This window comes from Myotis myotis, unplaced genomic scaffold, assembly GCF_014108235.1.
Source record: "Myotis myotis isolate mMyoMyo1 unplaced genomic scaffold, mMyoMyo1.p scaffold_m19_p_11, whole genome shotgun sequence".
In the NCBI taxonomy this organism is placed as follows: domain Eukaryota; kingdom Metazoa; phylum Chordata; class Mammalia; order Chiroptera; family Vespertilionidae; genus Myotis; species Myotis myotis.
The window spans coordinates 63,931,909-63,952,679 of record NW_023416315.1 but is presented as its reverse complement, the minus strand read 5'-3'; the positions used below and the strand labels follow the sequence as shown (position 1 = coordinate 63,952,679).

The 20,771-nt window shown below is 43.1% G+C and overlaps 1 protein-coding gene across 1 annotated transcript in view; it reads left to right on the top strand.

Annotated features, from left to right (window-relative positions):
* Positions 1-20,771, top strand: part of SND1 (staphylococcal nuclease and tudor domain containing 1) — a 456,936-nt gene that overhangs the window by 234,944 nt on the left and 201,221 nt on the right. The window contains exon 13 of the mRNA XM_036328783.1: positions 13,211-13,321. Coding sequence (XP_036184676.1) covers positions 13,211-13,321 — 111 coding nt within the window. The remainder of the gene's footprint in view (positions 1-13,210; positions 13,322-20,771) is intronic.

Sequence of the window (20,771 nt, the reverse complement as noted above, 5' to 3'; positions counted from 1 at the left end):
TGTGGACTCTTTCTGCTAAAAAATTCTATGACTCAGTCAGTTATTACTTTGTTTTCATCCAACAGCCCATAGAACCTCCTGGGAACTCAGAGAGTGAAATCAATCAGCTAGCGAATAAATATTTATTGAGTGCCTGCCTACTAAGTGTTTGGCTCTTTGTGGACCAGTAGGGAATATGATCTAGTTGGGAAGACACGATTATGTACACAAAGGAAGATAATAATATACAGCACTACAAGGTAAGTGCCAGATGAGTGGCACTGCCACAGGCATAGTGATGCGGACAGTGCAGGGCGTGGTAGGTAGCTAAGTTGACTGGCTGGACTAAAGCAGAAGATTGAAAGGCATTTAATGGAATAGAGTTAGGGAGACATATGAAGGTTCCATTGTGGAATGCCTTTTATAGTCTGTTACCCTGTAATCTATGGCACTTAGTCTCAAGAAAAATGGACTTAGAATTAAAAAAAACCACTGGCTTCTAATCGAGGCAAATCTAAAACTGTTTACTCTTTCTTGTGACTATATAGAATTACCATATACTTACCACTGTTGTCTTGCTCGGAGGGTTAGTTTAATGTGTGCTAAAGTGCCTGTCCCATAGTAGACACCCAGTAGATCTTCATTAAAGCTGAAATTATTGAGTGAAAATCAAAGAAATAGTTCTGTTTTCAGATGTTTACAGCTTAGGGGTTGGATAGGATTTTTAGCATGATCCTTTTTATCGATGAAGTGCCATGTCTCTATGCATAGCCTTTCTTGTTGGTTATAGCTCTGTCACAAGTTTTGTAACCTATCTGTTTCTCAGCTTTCTCATCTGTAAAACAGGAATGATAAAAACCCTGACTTCATCAGGATTTTTTAAAAATATATTTTTATTGATTTCAGAGAGGAAGGGACAGGGAAAGAGAGATAGAAACATCAATGATGAGGAAGAATCACTGATTGACTGCCTCCTGCACACCCCCTACTGGGGACCAAGCCTGCAACCTGGGCATATAATCTTGACGAGAATTGAATCCGGGACCCTTCAGTCCACAGGCCAACACTGTATCCACTGAGCCAAACCAGCTAGGGCTCATCAGGATTTTGTGACCATTAAATAGTTTCATAAATGTAAAGCATTTAGGATATTGCTAAAAAAATGTTCATCTTCCTCCCTTTTCCCCAGTCCGTTTCCTTCTAACCCTAAACCTCTCCTCCCTGCTTCTCTTCCTCCCTCTCTCCTTCTTTCCACCTCTGTCTCCTCCTCCTCTCCTTCCCCTCCATCTTCATTGCATATTTGATAACTTCATGTTGTCTTTGTATTGAAATTTTCTAACAAGTGTTTTGTGCCCATGGTGGGTTTGAGAATGAGGAATATTTGTCAGACCCGGGGTTTATGAGGATTAAACTGGCAGTGTTTGGTATTGGTCAGCATTGCAAGGAAAGCAGATAACGGAGGCTGCAGTACGTGGTACAGGTGAGCGTTCGTGGGAGCCACCACTGGCGTAAAGAGAAGGAATGGAATAGGAAACATATATGGGGGATTTGAATTCAAAGTTTTGACAACTAATTTTATATGGGCGTGAGAGAGACATCAGGTCTGGGTGACTGGGAGTATGCTGGTCCTAGCAAGAGATGTTAGGAGAATGAGCTGATTTGGTAGGCTTCAGAAAAGCTTATTCTAGAGAACCGTTTTATTTTTGAAATGCCAAGTTTTACATGATGATGAATCATACAAACTCACATGCCCTGCAAATAGTTGGAACTGGAACTGTGTGGCGTATTTAGCAATGAGTTGACCAGTTTGGCTAACAGTTTACTTTCTTCAAGCTAGAGCCAGTATTTAATTGATTGCCTTCGTTGTTTTTGAAAGATCTATTGGTCTCCTTCTGGGAAGATGTCTGTCTAATAGAGGGAGTGTCACTTGGGTACATATCCCTGTTGTATAAGGGAGATGCAGATAGATAAGTCCTTGTAGTTTGTCCATGAAACAGACCTTTTTTTTTCACTGTTTTGCTTCTGTCTTACTTTGAGGATTGGAAATTGGGGAAAATATTAGGTATTTGAAGGTGATGTTGTTTTATTGCCACTTACATTTAATGTGCCCCTCATATATATAGCCAAGCTTCATCATTGTCCTGACTTCCTCAGATATTTTGCTGACTTGGAAATGCAGTGATACTCAGAGAGGAGCTGACATAATAGAGTACAATTCCAGTTTTCTTTGTCTTATAAAGCCATCACCATGATATTGCTGAATAAATGAAAATATCATATAAGAGGTGGCAATAAGATTACAGTACTGCAGAAATCCTAGGGGCAGAATAAAATTGTCTATTTAGTAATCATAACTGTTTGATAGAGCTATTTGGTGTTAAGCTTCTCCCCCCTCCTTCTCTAAATCACTTCGACCCATATTTTCAACACCATTCTCTCCGTTAGCTAGAGTTATGAAGTGAGTTTAATTCTGCCTCCTACAAGTACAGTAGTCCCCCTTTTTTACAGTTTCACTTTCCTCGGTTTCAGTTACCTCCTGTCAACAGTGGTCCTTAAATATTAACAATTCCTAAGTTTTAACTTATGGGCTGTTGTGAGTAGCCTGGTGAAATCTCACGCTGTCCTGCTCCATCCCTCCTGGAATATGAATCATCCTTTTGTCTGGCATCTTCATGCTGTGTTTGCTACCTGCACATTGACCAGCTAATAGCCATTTTGGTTATCAGATCCACTGTGCTTGTATTCAAGTAACTTTTATTTATTTTTAATAATGGCCCGAAAGTGCAGGAGTAGTGATGCTAGCTATTTGGATATGGCAAAGAGAAGCCATAAAGTGCTTTCTTTAAATGAAAAGGTGAAAGTTCTCACTTAATAAGAAAACAAAAATGCTGGGGTCCAGCCCCAGCGGGTCCAGGGGTTCCCCAAGGTGTGGACAGAGTTGGCAAAGAATGAGGGACACGGAGTCAGTGTTTAGGTGATCATCATAGCCAGATTCTCTCTTTTATTGTCATCTAACATCTGTATTTATACTATTTGGTCCTCACCTGGGGAAACAACCTCTCTTCTCCTAGCCAGGTTCCTCCCCCTATTGTCCTCTTACATCTGCATTTATTCTATTTGATCTTAACCCCATCCATTCCATTCCAAAGGCTAGGGCGTTTCTCATCTCTATTTCAAGGTTCCTTGAAACATCCCTGCAGGGACTGCCTCAAGCAGCCAGGGTGGATTGGCTTCCAACACAAAAATCATGTGCTGAGTTTGCTAAGATCAACAGTAAGAATGAATCTTCAATTACTAGAAGTGTAAAGAAGGAAAAATAAATCTGTGCTAGTTTTGCTGTTGCACCTCCTAAAGTTAACAGCCATGGTGCATGATAAAGGAATGCTTGGTCAAGATGGGAAAGACATTAAGTCCATGGGTGGGAGACATGGCCAGCAAGCAGGTTCTGCTTGATAGCAGTGTGCTGCGCCGGAAAGCACTGAGACTGCAGGAGACAGCTCCAGGGGCCCCTGAAACGAGTCACCACATTCACGTAACTTTTGTTATAGTGTATTGTTATAATCACTATGTTTTGCCATTAGTTATTGTTGTTAACCACTATGCCTAATTTATCACTTAAACTTGATCACAGGTATTTATGTAGAGGAAGAAAAAAGGGCATACAGGCTTCAGTACTGTCCCTGGTTTCAGGTATCCACTGGGGGGTCTTGGGACATGTCCCCTGCAGATAAGAGGGGCTCCATATTTCTGTCTTATTTTCTTGTCTGTTAGTTTTTCTTTCAGGAGATCAAGGGTGGTAGGTACACCCTTGTGTAGGCATGAGTGGAAATAAGGTAACGGGTGTGATATGGCCCAGAGCTGCCTTGGCAGGTTGAGAATGAAGTGACATCTCTTCATCACCCACTTTTAAAACCCTGGTCCCAAGGTATCTTTGGTTTTATTTCTTTTCTTCCAAACAGAAGGTTACTGTTGGTGCGCAGTGGGACATGGCCTCTGAAGCTAGAGAAGTTTTTGTCAGTGCTCAGGAGTAAGCCTATTCTTTATAGTGAAGTTTGGAGGAGTATGTGCTCTAGGGCAGCGGTTGCCAACCTTTCGGACCTCACGGACCACCGGTTGGCGACTGCTGCTCTAGGGGTTCAAGGATTTAACTTTGTACAAAGCAATAATTTTTTCATGGAATGATTTTTTCTTTCTTTTTTTTTTTTTTAAATATATTTTATTGATTTTTTACAGAGAGGAAGGGAGAGAGATAGAGAGTTAGAAACATCGATCAGCTGCCTCCTGCACATCTCCCACTGGGGAAGTGCCCGCAACCCAGGTACATGCCCTTGACCGGAATCGAACCTGGGACCTTTCAGTCCGCAGGCCGACGCTCTATCCACTGAGCCAAACCGGTTTCGGCTGATTTTTTCTTTCTTTTCCTTCTCCTTTCCTTTCTCTCTCTTCCCTTTCTCCTTTCCTCCATTTCTTTCTTCCTCCCTCCTTTCTTTCCTTTTTGCCAGGGTTGTTTATGGGTCTCTTTGGGTTCCATTCTAACCATGCATCCTTTGGGGTTGCTTAGACTATGTCCATATTAGTTTAATTGTTTTCTTTCCACATCCCCTTCTCTGCCAGGAGGAAGGATTGGGATTCATTATAATACAAAAAGGCTAGAGTCTTGTTCCCAAGAGTTCTTGATTTTCATATCTCAACTTTAGTCTCTGGAAAATGCTCTCATGAAAAGAACAGTTGTGTTTAGGAGTTGTGCATATTTTAAGTGCTGATTAAACATGAACTAAAACTTATTAGACATTTTTGTTCTGAGGAGTGCTTTTTTGCTTGATCTGCTTCTAAGGCCATTCAGTTAAGTCCCATTCCATACTTGCCCATTCTTGAGTCTGGCTTTCTGTGGTCCTGCTTTGCGTAGGTCATGCGATATCTTATGTTCAGTATTGCCACAGCTGGGTTGGTAAAGTGTTAAAAGCAATTACCTTTGGCTCTCAGAGCCTGGAACAGGGATGTGCTGCCCTAAGACTGCATGTGCCTTATACAGTCCTTGATAATCATATCCCCCCCCCAGTTTCTAGAGCCTGGCTGGGAACATCTAGGCATTTGAATCTTCCTCTTTGTTTTCAATGTCATGCATTCTGGGAAAGTCCCTAGCCACTGTGCAGATCTCTGGTGGCTGTCCTGTAGATGGGACTTGCTAAACACATAAAGAAGCAGATACGAGTAAGAAGACCCCCCAAAATGATTTTAGTTATTTTTAGAACTAGAGGCCCAATGCACAAAAATTTGTGCACTCGGCGGGGGTGGGGGTGTCCCCTCAGCCCGGCCTGTGCCCTCTCGCAGTCTGGAACCCCTCGGGAGATAACGACCTGCTGGCTTAGGCCTGCTCCCGGGTGGCAGAGGGCAGGCCCAATCCCTAGGTGCAGCCCCTGGTCGGGCTCAGAGCAGGGCCGATTGGGGAGTTGGGGCGCCGCCCCCATCATGCACAGAGCAGGGCAGATCGGGAGGTTGCGATGCCACCCTCAGTCACGCTCAGGGTAGGGCCGATTGGGGGGGTTGGGGCCCCTGTCACACTCAAGGCAGGGTCGATGGGGAGATTGCGGCGCCACCCCCTGTCATGCACAGAGCAGGGCCAATCAGGGGGTTGGGGCGCTGCCCCCTGTCACTCACAGAGCAGGGCCCATCAGGGGGTTGGGGCACTGCCCCCTGTCACTCACATAGCAGGGCCCATCAGGGGGTTGGTGAGCTCCCCCTGTCACACACAGAGCAGGGCGGATCAGGGGGTTGGGGCGCTGCCCCCTGTCACACTGATCCCGGTGCCGGGAGGCCTCGCGGCTCCGCTGATCCTGGTGCTGGGAGGCATATTACCCTTTTACTATATAGGATAGAGGCCTGGTGCATGGGTGGGGGCCAGCTGGTTTGCCCTGAAGGGTGTCCTGGATCAGGGTGGGGGTCCCCACTGGGGTGCCTGGCCAGTCTGGGTGAGGGGCTGAGGGCTGTTTTCAGACTGGCGGGTGACTAAAGCTCCCAACCACTCCTTTTTTTTCTTTTTTTCTTTTTTTATTCTGGGCCAGCTTTAGCTCTGAGGCTTGGCTCCAGCTCTTGGGCCTCGGCTGCTGAAAGCAGGGATCTGGTTTGTTTGGGTTCTATAATCGAAACACTGTTTCAACTCCAGCTCTGAGATCCCGGCTGGCTGAAAGCAGGTTTCTGGGGGGGTTTTTTTGGCTTCTATATTTGTAACAATGTTTCAAACTGCAAGCTCAGAGGCCGGCAGTGGCAGGCGGGGAACATTGGAGTCCTGTGTCACTGAAGCAAGCAAGCCTCATGTTCGCTTCAAGCTGCCTGGCTGCCGGCCGTCATCTTGGCTGGCAGTTAATTTGCATATCGCCCTGATTAGCCAATGGGAAGGGTAGCAGATGTATGGCTAATTACCATGTTTCTCTTTTATTAGATAGGATTTTACATTAGTTCAAGGGAGAAATGAAAAAATAGAGAAGACAGTAGGAAAGATATTTGGTAAATCTATAAAGGATGTTGTGCTACCTCAGCTGTTTCTAATTATTAATGCTTCTAAAACAGAATCTGGTCTACATATGCCACTTGGTTATGTGGGAAGCACCCCCTTTGATATATTTTAAGAAAAAAAAGGGTAAGTCATCATTTTCAGATTCATGGGAATTCAGTCACTGGAGCACAAAGACACTAAGTGGGAGAGGTCACATGTGACCCCTAGAGGTGTCATCATAGAAGCTTTTGGAAGCTACATGTTGCTCTGTAGGACTTTTTTTCTAATTTGAGGCCTGTTTGAAAAACAGCAATTTAATAAAGATATTTGTTTGTTGCCCATTGGTTACAGATCCCTTTCATCTAGAACAGCGGTTCTCAACCTGTGGGTCGCGACCCCTTTGGGGGTCGAACTACCCTTTCACAGGGATCACCTAAGACCATCGGAAAACACATAAATAATTATGTATTGTTTTTGTGATTAATCACTATGCTTTAATTATGTTCAATTTGTAACAATGAAATTGGGGGTCACCACAACATGAGGAACTGTATTAAAGGGTCGCGGCATTAGGAAGGTTGAGAACCACTGATCTAGATGTTCACTTTCTCCTTTTGCTGGCTTTACCAAAGCCAAGTCTAACTCAAGCCTGAAATTGTCCGGTTCCTGCCTCAAAGAGCATGGGTATAGAGGTCTTCTTGTGAGCCGGTAGCGAAGGAAGGCTTTGGGGCCCATAGGCTGTCATTTCCCCACTTCTTTAGTATCTGTTAGAGCGGAAAGGCCATGTTTTCCATAGTCATGAGTAAAAGTGGACCTGATATTCTGAAGAAATTACTTTTCTAGTCTTCCTCGCTTTCTACCTCCTTATCAAGTCCTGTGGCGACCTCTTCCTCCTTGCTTGTCTCTGACCTGGTGGCAGAGAAGGATGTCAGCACAGTGAAGCTCCCCTGTGGCTCAGCCCACAGCAGAGCATCCCTGTTAAGCTGAGGCGCAGTGAGGCGAGCCACCTGGTAGGTTAGAAATCAGTACTGGAACTCTGCCGGCTGGTGGTCTCCATCTCAGGACTTGTGAGAAAGTCTGTCCCTGTGGGGAAGGTACAGGCCGTATGAAAAGGCAGTTTTCCAGCACCAGATACTGGAGTTGGAGGTTCACAGATGACGGAGGCCCAAGCTATGTGCCTGATGTCTTGTTGGATCTGGGTTATCTCATAGTAAATAGCTATGGGATGCATTTTCTGCTGTTTATGAAATTTGACCACAGGACCTTGAAATTACTGTAAAGAAATTGTATGAGGAGTGTGTGTATTTTTGTGCACATGCTGAGATATGTACCTCTGCTATTGCTAATGCAACTGTTATGAATGAATTGAGCTGTTAATTATCTGTCACCCCTTTCCTTTAGCCTTGACTAAAATACATTGTAGAGGCATTTTTTTATGTGCTTGCTTTGTTCTGAATATGTGCCCACACGTATGCTTGCCTTAAGGAAAATATTCTGCTTTTATAATCTCCATGGACACCTCAGTGACTGATAAAATGTAGATGGTTTTTAAGTGGCAGATGTTAAGTTCAAACAGCTAGATAGAGATCTGTGAGACAGAATCATTGAGAATTACCTGTTATCCTTATTCAGATGGAGAATGAAGGGTGTGTGTGTGTGTGTGTGTGTGTGTGTGTGTGTGTGTTATTATTCTCTATGCCCACTCTTTTAAAATACTTGTCCATTTAACCCAGGTCCTTTTTTTTTTATTAAGTAGTGTATTCCTCTTAAATTAGCTCTATTGTTAGGTACTAAATCAAGGAAGTCACAGTATGTATGAGTGAGCAAGTAAGTGTATATGTATATAAAGGGAGATTTTTCTTATAAGTAAAACATTAAGGGTAATGCAAGCCAGGTTTCTCACAGTCAGAGAAGGGAGGTATAAATATGGAAAGGAAGAAAACTACAATGAGCCCTGCAGTATTGGATTGGGATTATAGATATCTGTGTTAATTCATGATATATTGTTTCAGGTTTTCTAAGAAGCTGATGCCAAGATGGGACTAGATGTGCAGTGCGAGAGTTTAATTGGGGAAGACTGTTCTCGGGGATCTGGATGAGGCTGGGAGAGCCATCAGACTGCACTGTGGGCCTCAGCCCTGTGGAGAGGAGGGAGGGAAGGAAGGAAGGAAGGTCGAACTGGAAAAATCTGAGCTGTAGGGCAGTTAATTCTAAGAGTTTCTGCCAAGCTGACAAGGAGTCCGCAAGCCAAAGTTGCCCATCAGAGGAGTCCAAAGTCTCAGCAATAGGCCTGCATTAGTATCTCTGCTGTCTGTGCTCAGTCTTTGGCTGGTGGAAAGCATAGCCTTGGTTCTGAGCACAGCAGCTGGGACTGTCACTGAGAAATGCTTCCTGCAGTGAGAAATCTAAGAGGCACATTTTCATGACTGCCACACATGGTTTCCAATAGTATTGGAAATAAATATTTAGAAATAATGATGTACATGTAGGCTACTAGATAATTGGCTAATTTCAGAGTTACAGAAAACAGCACAAGATAAGCCCGGATATGTTGTTGTCCTGGAAATCAGGACATGCTCAAAGAATGATGGGAGACTGTCCATAGGGCACAGAAGCCCACTTGAGCCAGTTTTCACTAGCCAGATTGGGAACAATTTCGGCATCAGAATAAATAATGATAGTAGTGGATTATAACCCTTTGAATAAAATGAGATTCCATGAGTTTATACTGCTTAAATAAATAAATGAATAACTTGTGAGTTTGAGGGCTGAAAATTACATAGTTTAAAGTGTCTCCTATGGTTATAAAGAGGAAAAGGAGTAACTACAGTGGAGAAGCCTGGTAGACACCATCCTGATCGAGTGATTAAAGTGGACATCAGTGCTAAATTATAGATCATTTCATAGGGGGCTTAGGGAACAGTACAGCATGCCTTCTGTGTGTTGCCTCCAATGATGCATAACCTGCATCGGACACAGAAGTAATTGGCCTATGCTCTTCCAAGTGTCAAGCCACGCATTGTAAGATAGACTGAGGAAGTGTTCCAGACTAAGGAGACATGACATCTAAATGTAACACTGATCCTGAATTAGGTCCTTTTCCCCCTAAGTATTTTATTGGAACAATTGGCAAAATTTGGGTGGGGTTTGTAGATGATAATATTGTGTTCTTGTTGATATCCTATTCTATTCATTGTTTTTATTATTATTATTATTATTATTATTATTATTATTATTACATAGGAAAATATCCTAGTTTGTAGGAAATGAACACTAAAATATTTGGGGGTGATGGTACACCTGGTCAGTTACTTACTCTCACATGGTTCAAAGATGGAGGGTCTGTTCTTCATACAGTATGTGCAACTTTTCTGTAAATTTTGATTGGGGGGGGGGATTGTGGATGGAGAAGACTGCCAAAAATGTGATAAAACAATTATAATCTCCTGTAAATGAAATCTATTTAAATAACTGTATTCTCGAGTATGGACATAGAACACCTTTTCTCCAAGTTGGCAGAATATTAGGACCCCACGGTTTCAGAAGTATCTTATTATTGGAAAGTATGTGCTGATTAAACAACCTACTTGCTGTTGAAACAAGTGTGTGTGTGTGTGGGGGGAAGATTTCAACTAGTACAGATCTTTGGAGAAAATCTGTGTGTTGGTTGTGTTTGTATCAAGGATATCTGATCATGTCTAATGGAAAGTGTTCACTTTTAATAGAACCTAAATTTCTCTTTCAGTTTGGAGAAGCAACTCAATCCCAGCACTAATTCTCAGGCTGTTAGTAGTGTCCTTTTTGTATGCTGATTGTGAATTATCCATTTGAGCCAGACATGTGTAATTGGAGTAGAATTACTGATACACTCAAGAAAGCAGAACTTATAAATTTGTCTAAAGCGACATAATGTCATGGCACGTAATTTAATGTTCTCTTTTCTGGGCAAATGATCAACACAGCAGTGTCGGTTTCTGAACCATCTTTGGGGGCGGGGCGGGGCAGAATCTCCTGACCTTTCATTAGCAGCCAAAAGAAATGAATGAGAGAGTCAAGTACATGGACTAGGCCAATTCCATTTTCCCTCTCTCCCTTTCATTCCCTTTAATTCTAAGTCCTAGCTAGATAATGGAGAGGAGAAAGACAAAAGCTGGTAAGGCATATGTAGAAAGCTTTTGTCCTTAATTCTGTTCTCAGCAAGCTTGGCTAATATATGCTTAGGATAATAAATAATGTTCCAGTGCTGCCTCTCCGAAATGATTGGGTGTTTTTCTGACATTTCCAAGAGTATCTTGAGTTTCAGGATGTATTAAAATAAAATTATAAGAATGTGCTGTGATTTTTACCATAGTGAAAAATTATCCTAAATAAGCTAAATGATTTCATCCAGAAATATTTACTGTCTCCTTTATGCCAAGTGTGGTCTAGTCCCTGTGCTACTAAGCAAGAACGAGGAGACTCTTGCCCTCTCCGACCTCATAATTTAGAAGGAAGATAGACACTGAGGAGTATCGCAAGGGAGCACACACCAAGAAGAAAACACATGTGACATGATTCTCATGCCTGGCTCATCCCAGTAATGATGGTGGTTATTATTATTTCATGTGTTTTTACTCTCCTTACTGCTAAGCAGCAGCACCACAACTGTTCCTCCAGGAGAAATCTGCAATTAGAGACATGAAGCTAAGAGAATACGGCTTACACTCTAGGCTTCCGAGAGAAAGAAGAGGAGGGTAGTGGGCAGGGTGTGGAGTTGGGAATCTGAGGCCTTCGCTGACTTGTGGACATTGCTGACAGGATACAGAGGGCAGCAGGCATAAGGAATGCTTGTGCCCTTGGTGCTCGCTGGCCACACAGGTACTCAGTAATTCTGTGAATTGATTTGAGCAGCATTCACAGGAGTGGATCATTAAACATTTGTGCTGTTTTGCTTAGTGCTCTCTCGCTTTTTCAGATAGAAGCTTGTTTGTGTTGAATTTTTTCTTGCCTGCTTTGTCATTCCAACTCTCTCCTCCAGATCCCATGTATTGACTGTAAAATGTCAATGCGCAGCAATTCAAAATGCAGTAACAAATACGTCTTTGTTCTTCTGGCATTTCCAATCCTCAGACCTCTCAGCGTGTTACAAGGGGAGCCCTTCTCCTGCCCACTTGGGGCTTCATGGTGACACCCTGAGTTAAATTCTCACCATATATCAACCTCTACAGCTGTTGACTTGGGGCTGTTGGCATTCTCCATGCTGCCAAACCCAACTCTGTGATAATGACAGCGTTTGCCAGCATGCTTATGCGGTGACTCAGGAGACAGGGTGGCCAGCAAAGCAGCCTCTTTGTGGGAGTGGATTTGAGAAGTGCTAATTCCGTGGTGGTTTGGAGATATTAATATCGTGCTGGCAGTAGATAAACAGGCAGCAGAGGGGAATCGGCCACAGCATCTTTTCTTCCTTTCCCTTCTGCACATACTATTTTTTTCTTCATCTTTTAAAACAGTAATTTCCTGGGTTTTGATGAAGAGAATCCTTCTTTAAGTGGATTAAACATGCACATAAAATGGTTAGTTCAGCTCCCAGCATCTCCAAATCTGAGTCTTTAGGAACATCAGTTTGTTAAGAGTTAACTACATTTCCAAACAACACTAAATCATAGCATATGGTACAGTCGCCTATTGCTTAGCATACCCCCTCCCTAAAGGGCAGCTCACCAGATGGTTTGATTGGGACCTTTCATGTAATTATGACAGACACAAAGAAAGACATAACCACCAGTCTGCCCCAATAACTTAATACCTCTTGGATTCCAGTACTTGCTACAGGACATTTTTGAAAATTTGTTTTTGTAGAGTGAGTGCTTCACAAGGTTCTTTCCAGCAAGGGGAGGAACCATGCAGATAGGCTTCATTAGTTGTCTGAGAGTCATGTCCAGTGCACTCTTCTCTACTTAGTAGATATAAGTCACTTAGAGTAGGACCTCTTTCTAATTCTAGCAAAGGGAAGAAGATTGAACACCACTGAGAATTGATTTAAGAAGGATTCTAATCTGCATGCTCTTTAGTCCTAAAAGGACTACTCGGAATATTATTCCACAGCTGGTCATCTCAGATTTTATTTGTTCCCCCATTTTATTCCATTTTCTATGAAGAACTTTTATCCCACCCCAGTACCTTCCTCCCCTTCCCTCCCCAATTCACTCATAGACTCACCTTCTGCACGCCCCTTTGGGTGGGAGAGCCACAGTCAGGAGCTCTGATGAGAATGGAGGCACCGAGTGTTATGTTAGACCAGTGTTTCTAACACTGCCAAACTGGAATAAGACATTTGCTAGTTATAGGGTAGGCTAGAGAAGAGATTTTGAGAAATTTAGGTCATGCTTTTATGTGTTTTTATTTTTTATCTGTTTATCTGATGTTTTAAAGCAGACTTTTCTTGAAGGTAGTAGCTTATTGATAACATTCTGTAGAGAGGCAGGCCTAATGTGGGCTTCTTATAGATATCCTCTGCTTGTGTTTATGTACGGATTGATATAGCATCTGACTGTACTAGCCAAAAAGTGCTGAGCTGGGGAACTTTATTCCATCTTTTATTTGGATTTCTAGCTTAGCAGCTCATTGGTCTTAAAATCCCCGGCTTCTCCTCCTTCTGCCAGGACACGTTAAGACCTCCAGGTGCGAACTGTTATTATTTCTGTTGACTGAGCCCCATATGCACCTCTGGTGCTCACTGACCTATCTTTTCTGTTGCAGAAACATTGCCGAGGCCCTTGTCAGCAAAGGTCTAGCCACGGTGATCAGATACCGGCAGGATGACGATCAGAGATCCTCTCACTATGACGAGCTGCTTGCCGCCGAGGCCAGGTGAGATGAATAATTATTAAACGCATTGGGATCCGTGGCCCCTTTTTTCTTTCCCAATTTCCTGCCTAACCCTGGGCAGAATGTTATGGGAAATAATATGCTGAGAAAGCCTATATTCTTTTATTCCAGTTTTCCCCCATGAAAAGAAAAGGGGCACACTTCGAACTTGCTGTCTAATGTTGATTAAGTACACTTGGACCTCAGCTTTTTGAATCTGTGTAATAGAGATATATTAGAGACGATCTTTCTGTGGAGATCAAGTACTGTATAAGATGCTGTTGCCATCACTGTGCTGTCTTCATTCCCCGGGACTAACAGTGAAGCCCTGCTTACGTGTGCAGGACATTTGCCTTTGCCTCTCTCTGGTTCTTACCTCCAGAGGCCTCTGTTCCCTAGCCCCTCCCATTAACACCTCCAGACCTTTTGTCATGTACAAAGGAAATGAAAACATTTATTAGGAAATGAGTTTTGCTTTCACACTTCTGACAGTTGGCAGGAGAGCATTTGAGAAGCCCTGTGACATTTTACTTTTGTCCTTCATCCCTGTGGCTGGTTGCCCCAAGGACATGCATTCTGCTCAGCAATATTTCCTACCAGTGACATCCTTCAAGGCTTTTACTCGCTGAGACGGCTGTCACTGGATGGTGCTGGTTGTTGAGTGATTCCCAGACTTCCCAGGAAACAGAGCAAGATCTGGGCTAATATTGCTGAGCTGACTTGGATAGCTCAGCAGCCTGCTTGGACTCGACCAAAATACATCCACTATTTCAAATAGTGATGCAGGTGCTTGCCTCACTCGGCCATTTTTCTGAGGCCTTGTACTTTAGTTTTAGAAGTTTGGTAATTGCCAGGTCATGCTCTATAGTTAGAGGAGGAGTGAGTTTGGTCACATTGTTATTTATACTTAAGACTTTGTCATTGAGATCACTTCTCTTGCTCTTTGGCCCAGAACGTTGACCTGATATGTGATATTTACCTCTCATACCATGTCACATCCTGATGGATAGAGCATCTGTAGAATGTCACACAGAATGTCAGCTCAGAAATCAGCCAGTCAAACTGCTGCAGCTTTTTGGATTATTTCTTGTGGATTTTCCCCAGTGGGCTCAGTCTAGGACCTGATTCTTGAGCACAAAAAGTTCAGTGAAAATACTAGTCAGTATCTTTGTTCATTTAAGGCTCATTAATGGCAGCTATAAAATAATATGATAGAGAACCCATAAATGGCATTTCTCTCATTCTTCCTCGCTTCCTCATTTTTCTCTCCCTGCCCATGTTATCACTAAGTCAGCTGGGTTGAAAGAACCCATCATGGGAAATGTGGCTTCACATCTCTTAAGTACTATTTGATGATCTAGTTACTCTAGAAAATGGACAATCATTAGACTACTAGAGGCCTGTTGCATGAAGAGATTCGTGCAATAGGCCTTCCTTCCCCTGGCTGCTGGCACCGGTTTAGCTCCGGCACCCGGGACCCAGGCCTTCACTCCAGCTGCAGTGGAGAAGGCAAGCCTGGAGGCTTCTCCACTCCGACCATCGCAGAGTGGTCTCTTCAGTCTTCAGTCATCTTCAGTCTTCGCTTGGGCGGAGCCTTCAGTCTTCGCTCTGTGCCTGCATATGCAAATTAACCACCATCTTTGTTGGGTTAATTTGCATACTCATTCTGATTGGCTGGTGGGCATAGTGGAGTGACACCAATTTGCATGTTTCTCTTTTATTAGTGTAGATAGTTAAGGTGGGTTTTGGGGTGGTGAATCTGTGCTGGGTGAGCTCAGCTTGGTCTGGTGGTAACTTGAAAAACAGGTTATGCATTCCCAGAGAAGCCTATTTTCTACCCGGTTTACTCTGCCACAGTGAAGACTTAATTCTCATCAGCAGGTGAGCATGAAAGTCCTTTGCATAGCTGCTTTGGAAAGTGAGGCCACACAAGCTCTCCTACTATGCTGTTTGAAGTAGCTGTGTTGTGCTGTCATGTTTAATGAGTTTGCATAGAGAGTGAATTTCTTAGGTTTTAGGTTTTAAGAAAAAAAGAGCCTCTTTAGTGCAGTACCCATTTTGAGCTGAAGGAATGTAACAAGGTGCCTGCCTGCTAAAGCAGTGAGCTGCCTGGAGATAATTGTGTTGAGCCATTGCTTTCAGATGGATGGTGGAAAAACTGGCTTCAGGGTCAGTGCACTATTGCAGGTTGAGTAAACGGAGAGAAATTGACTACTTCCCCAAGCCTGTGAGGCATTGCTCTAAGGCAGTGCAGACCTAGTCAAGATTGAGGAGAAATGGCCAGCCTGAACTGTGAGTTTTCCTTTGGGGCAGTATTGTCAATGAGCCTCAGAACAGCAGCCAGCCCAGAGCCACCTTCTGACACTAACCCCCAGGGAGACCACTTAAGATCTGAGAAAGACCGGAACACCTGCCAGATAAGAATGGTGGTTTTGTAGCCATTAAAACATTTCTTCAGTGCAGAATGTACCCACCCCCCTCCACCTTTTAAATGATAAAGTTGGCCTCACTTCAAGATCAGTTATTTTCTGATGCTCTGCTTTATTTTTGTTTGCCTGCAGTATGCAGTGCTCCATTCTCCATGACACACACCTCGTGTTCCCTTAGCATTCTTACTGGCTTCTGTCACGTTACAGCATGTCAGAGCTCTTTTTCCATGCTGCTTTGCCCCTTACCCTACCTGTCTATGGAATATTATGGGAGTTTAGGGTCGTTTTCCCCAAGATAGATTAACTATTTTTTTTTTTTCAGTTGAACTCTGCCTTGTAATTTTATGCCCCTGTCAGTGGACTTCTGTTCCCAGCTTAACGTCCTCTACAGATCTCACTGGAGAGTTGTTTACGTCTTCCCGGGCCTTGAGTAGAACCCCTGACAAGAATGGCTTCGATGTTGACCCCAAGTCTCTCAGTGTGTGGACTCTCACTTAACTGTCTTTTGTTTATCATCCTTCAGCCACTTTTTAATCTTCAGTGATTACATGCTGAACCAAGCTAATTTGATTTAATTTCCCAAGTAAAATTTCTTGAGGTACTGTGTCTAAAGCGTTAGCAGAGGCCAAATGAATAGCATCTGCTGTGTTCGTATCGTTCATCCTGGAATTCGTTCAGTAAAAAGTGGTTTGTTAGGCCCTCCCCCCAAGGGTGTTAATTCCAACAGGTTTCTTCTGACTCCTGGATCCCTGTTTTTCTCTCTGGTTATCACCAGTGATAACAGCAAGGTGCACAGAGCTCTTCTGTTAACTTTACTTTCCACAGCATTGCTTGGCCATTAGACCTTTTAGAGAAACATTGTACGCTATGGGGAAAGGGCAGCCTGTTAACTCGTCTGACTTCTCGAGTCAACGGACCTGCCTGCCCAGGAGCTGATGAGCTTCCTCAGGGCTCTGCAGCTGCTGCTTCCTCTGCAGAGGGGGGTGGTGTGATCTGCCAACTTTTCTCAGATCATCTGATGGGAGCTCAGGGAGTGTTGCCTTATGCACCCATTGGGAGACCAGGTGAAACCAAAGAGGAAGAAGAATACCAATTTCTAGCTTGCCTGCTGCTTTCAGACATATTCACCTGCCTGCCAGAAACACGCTCAGACCACCTCCGCAGCTCTGTTCAGCTTGCTGACCCTTCCAGGCTCCTTCAGACAAATGTCTGTCTGCTTCTGGGAAACCCTCATTATGCCTCAAATGCACATTCTAGCCTGTTTAGAGGAAGCCACATCTTTTTTCATTTAAAGGCTAAATAAACCCGTAGTTCGCAACATGCAGACCTTCTTTTCTAGTTCAGTTGTCTATTATCAGCTACCTCCTCCCTCATTACCTGTGTTCCGGCAAGATAAGGTTTGGCATTTTTGTATGCACTCTCCTGGGCTCCATTGAAAGCCCTTGACTTTGTCCAGGATTCTGAGAGCTCTAGTGTGTGTCCTTCTGATTTTTAATAGAAAGAACTGAGGAGAAGCTGATCCACATTTCTTGGTGATACTCCTCATCTTGCTGCTTCTTTTTGGGGACATCATTTGGGCTCCTTTGGTGGTGTGACACATCATTTCTATTCTGCACCATGCTAATTTTTCATTCTCCACATTGATTTTCCAACATTTCCAATTCTCAGTTAATTACAGTATGTCTCAGTCGGCTGGCCTGCTGCATTTCTAGTCTTGATGAGTGGTCTCAACTGAAGGCAAGCTTTTGACTCCTTCAGAGTATCTCCATATTCTTCTGAGGGATTTCCAAACTACTGAGTCATTATTGGGGCCCTTCTTATTTTCTAAGGTGTTTATGTACTCTGTCCTGTATACTTGGTATAGCACATCCATATGATTTTAAACAGGCTAGAATGTGAATTTCCTTAGTATTCCAGAGGTCTTCCAAGTTGGCTTTTGTTGAGCTTGTTATGGACACTGAAGATGAGCTGGTGATGCTTGGAATTAGATCAAAGCCCTGGCTGTGTGCCTTGTTTTCCTGGGACATCCGTAGCTGGAGAATATTTTATCTGTGTGCATTCTTCTTTACCAGTAACTGTATTTAACACATTGTTTGCAGGTAGTTTTTATCGAGCACTAACAGGTGGCCGCGGGCCATTTTTGCAATTGAATAGATTGATTACCGTTATACCTGGAAGTGCATACATAATTCACCATTGTATGTGCTAGAGACCCAAATTTTGTCCTTTGGAATTCGTATATCTGCATGTTAGCATCCCTTTAGAGCAATAAAAAAGTATAAAAATAAACGTATTTATGTGTTACCCGCATTCTACCACTAGTCTATAAAAAGTATTAATACGTGTCCTGCGCTCTACTACCAGTCAACGTAAAATGTATAAATACGTTTCCCGCATACAATGTGTTAAAAATGTTATACTTTAAGATCTCCTAGAGACTGTTAGCGTCTGCCACCCATTGCAGCAAAACCCAGACGTTTCTGTTAGTTCAGAAGTTGGGCTTTCTTTATTTTATTTTTAAGACTTATTATTGATATTTAGAGAGAGAGGAAGGGAGAGGGAGAGGGAGAGAGAAAGAAACATCAGTGTGGGAGCGGAACACCTATCGGCTGCCTCTTGCACACCTCCTACTAGGGATTGATCCCACATCCCAGGCATGTGCCCTGACCAGGAATTACACCTGCAACCTTTGATGCACACGACGATGCCCGACCAACTGAGCCTCACCAGCCAGGACTAGGGCTTTCTTTCTTTCTTTTTTTTTTTGTAACCTTGACCGGAGGAGTAGGATATTTTTTCCATTTATTTTTAGAGAGAGTGGAAGGGAGTGGAGAGAGAGAGAAAAACATTGATGTGAGAGAGACAAATCTATTGTTTGCTTCACGCTTGAGCCCTGACCAGGACAGGTTTTGAACCTGTAACCGAGGTCCATGCCCTTGACCAGGAATCGAACCCTTCTCGGGCTGACGCTCTAATGACTGAGCCAAGCTGCCCAAGGCTGGGGCTTTATTTCTTTAAGGCACCTCTTAATGCTAAGATTTTGCGATATTAAGATACGGTGTATATATATTCAAAACAGAAAATGATGCCCTGGTTTGACTGTGGGAAAGTAATTGTTTTGAACAGTCTGGTGTCTGAGCCAATTTAAATGAATTTCCATTCATTCTGGATGTGCATAATGAGTCTAGGGTTATCTCCTAAGAAGAGAAAAGGGCAGGCTAGACTCTGTCTCATGTATTTTCTATTTCTGGCCCAGCATACTGCAGATTAAGAAAACTGTGATGTTGTCTTCCATCTTTGAGAAGCAAGCATGAGCCTGCCCCTCTCAGCTCTGCCGTGGCTCCTTCTCTTCCTACGCCCTCCAGGGGCTGTTTTCTGATTGAGCAAACCTTGCAACACCTCCTTTCTTTTTTTCGGGGAAAATATATTTTTATTGATTTCAGAGAGGAATGGAGAGAGAGAGAGAGAAACATCAATGATGAGAGAAAATCATTGATCGGCTGCCTCCTGCAAGCCCCGCAGTGGGGATCTTGTCCAAAACCCAGGCATGTGCCCTTGATCGGAATTGAAGCTGGGACCCAGTCTGCAGGTCGACACTCTCTCCACTGAGCCAAACCTGCTAGGGCAACACCCCCTTTCTTTAAAAAATAAAAACCAACTAGTGCTCCTGCCTTGCTGACTTCTGCATCTCCAAACCCCATCAATACCAGTCCTTGATTAAAGTCTTATCAAATTGTTGTAAGTAAGAATCTCCTGTGGTGATGTAATTTCCATGCCTTTGTAGCAGTGGCTTGTGACTGTGTGTTGCATTTGCACTGAAGTGCTTTCAGTACCACTGGGAAAGAAGTGCTCTTGGCCTCCCATTCTTTATTTAGCCACAGCAGCTCCCATTTTTTCTGATTTATAGAAATTTTTCCCTCAAAATTTCAGTAGGTGGAAAAAAAACACACACCCTGTGCTTTAAAAGTACAACACTTTTTGATAGAATCCTTCCTCTTGGTATCTGTAATCTAACTGACATTTACAGTATCGGTTTTGAATGTAATGTGAAGACTTTCTTCCACCCGCACTTTCTGTTGCAGAGTTAAAAACTTTGACTTTAGGATACTTAAATGGAAAAATGGAAGAGCTCGGTACTTCTGGTTTGACAGTCCTGATTTGTTAAATATCTTAATAAGAAGTAAGTTTCATCTGCATACCAATCCAGTGAGGAAACTGGTGTTGAATTTGAGTGTGTTTTAAAATTTTAGATCTAATCTGTCCTATCACCGTGTATAGATTACAGGAGTTAACCAATTCTCCAAGCGAACAAATCATTCCTCTATGGGGAGCAGTTGTGCAAGGCTAGTTTATTTTGCATGTGATGGCTTTTCATTTTTTTCTTTTCTTTCTTCTCATTTCCATGAGTGTATCCTGGGGCCCAGGCATTGGGGATAATAGTGGTGAAAAAAAAGGTAATGGACTCAAGCCTTGCAAAGCACGCAATCTCAGAGAGACAGGCATTAAATAACTTCAATAGTGCCTCTAGATATTGCTATTTTTCCTATTTCTTCTATTTTCTTACCTGTTTTCTGAGCCCCTCCTCTTTCTCCCTCTGTGTTAATAATACTGCCTGCTGTACATCTTTTTTATTCCATCTCTTTTATTAAATTTTCCCATGAGAGCACGTCTCTGAAATTCAGCTCTTCTATCCAGCCTCTGTTCTTATCTTCTCAATAGTTCAATGACACAGCTTTAAATAATCCAAGAGTTCTCACTTTCAATCTAATGACCTCAACAAATGAAATTTATTATTGTTTCAAACCAGATCCTACCGAATACTGTAAAACAGAGCTTGGATTGAAATTTTTCTCTCTCCTCTGCATAATCGCAGATTCCTCTTCCTCCAGGGAGCGGTTGGATTTTTAGCCCAGGCTTCATTGAAAGCTGGTGTTGGGCCAGTGTTCTTCTGTCCTGTTCAGCAGTAGCATTGCATCATGCCAGTGCACGTTGGAAGCCAGTGCAAACTAAGGAGGCTGTTCTTT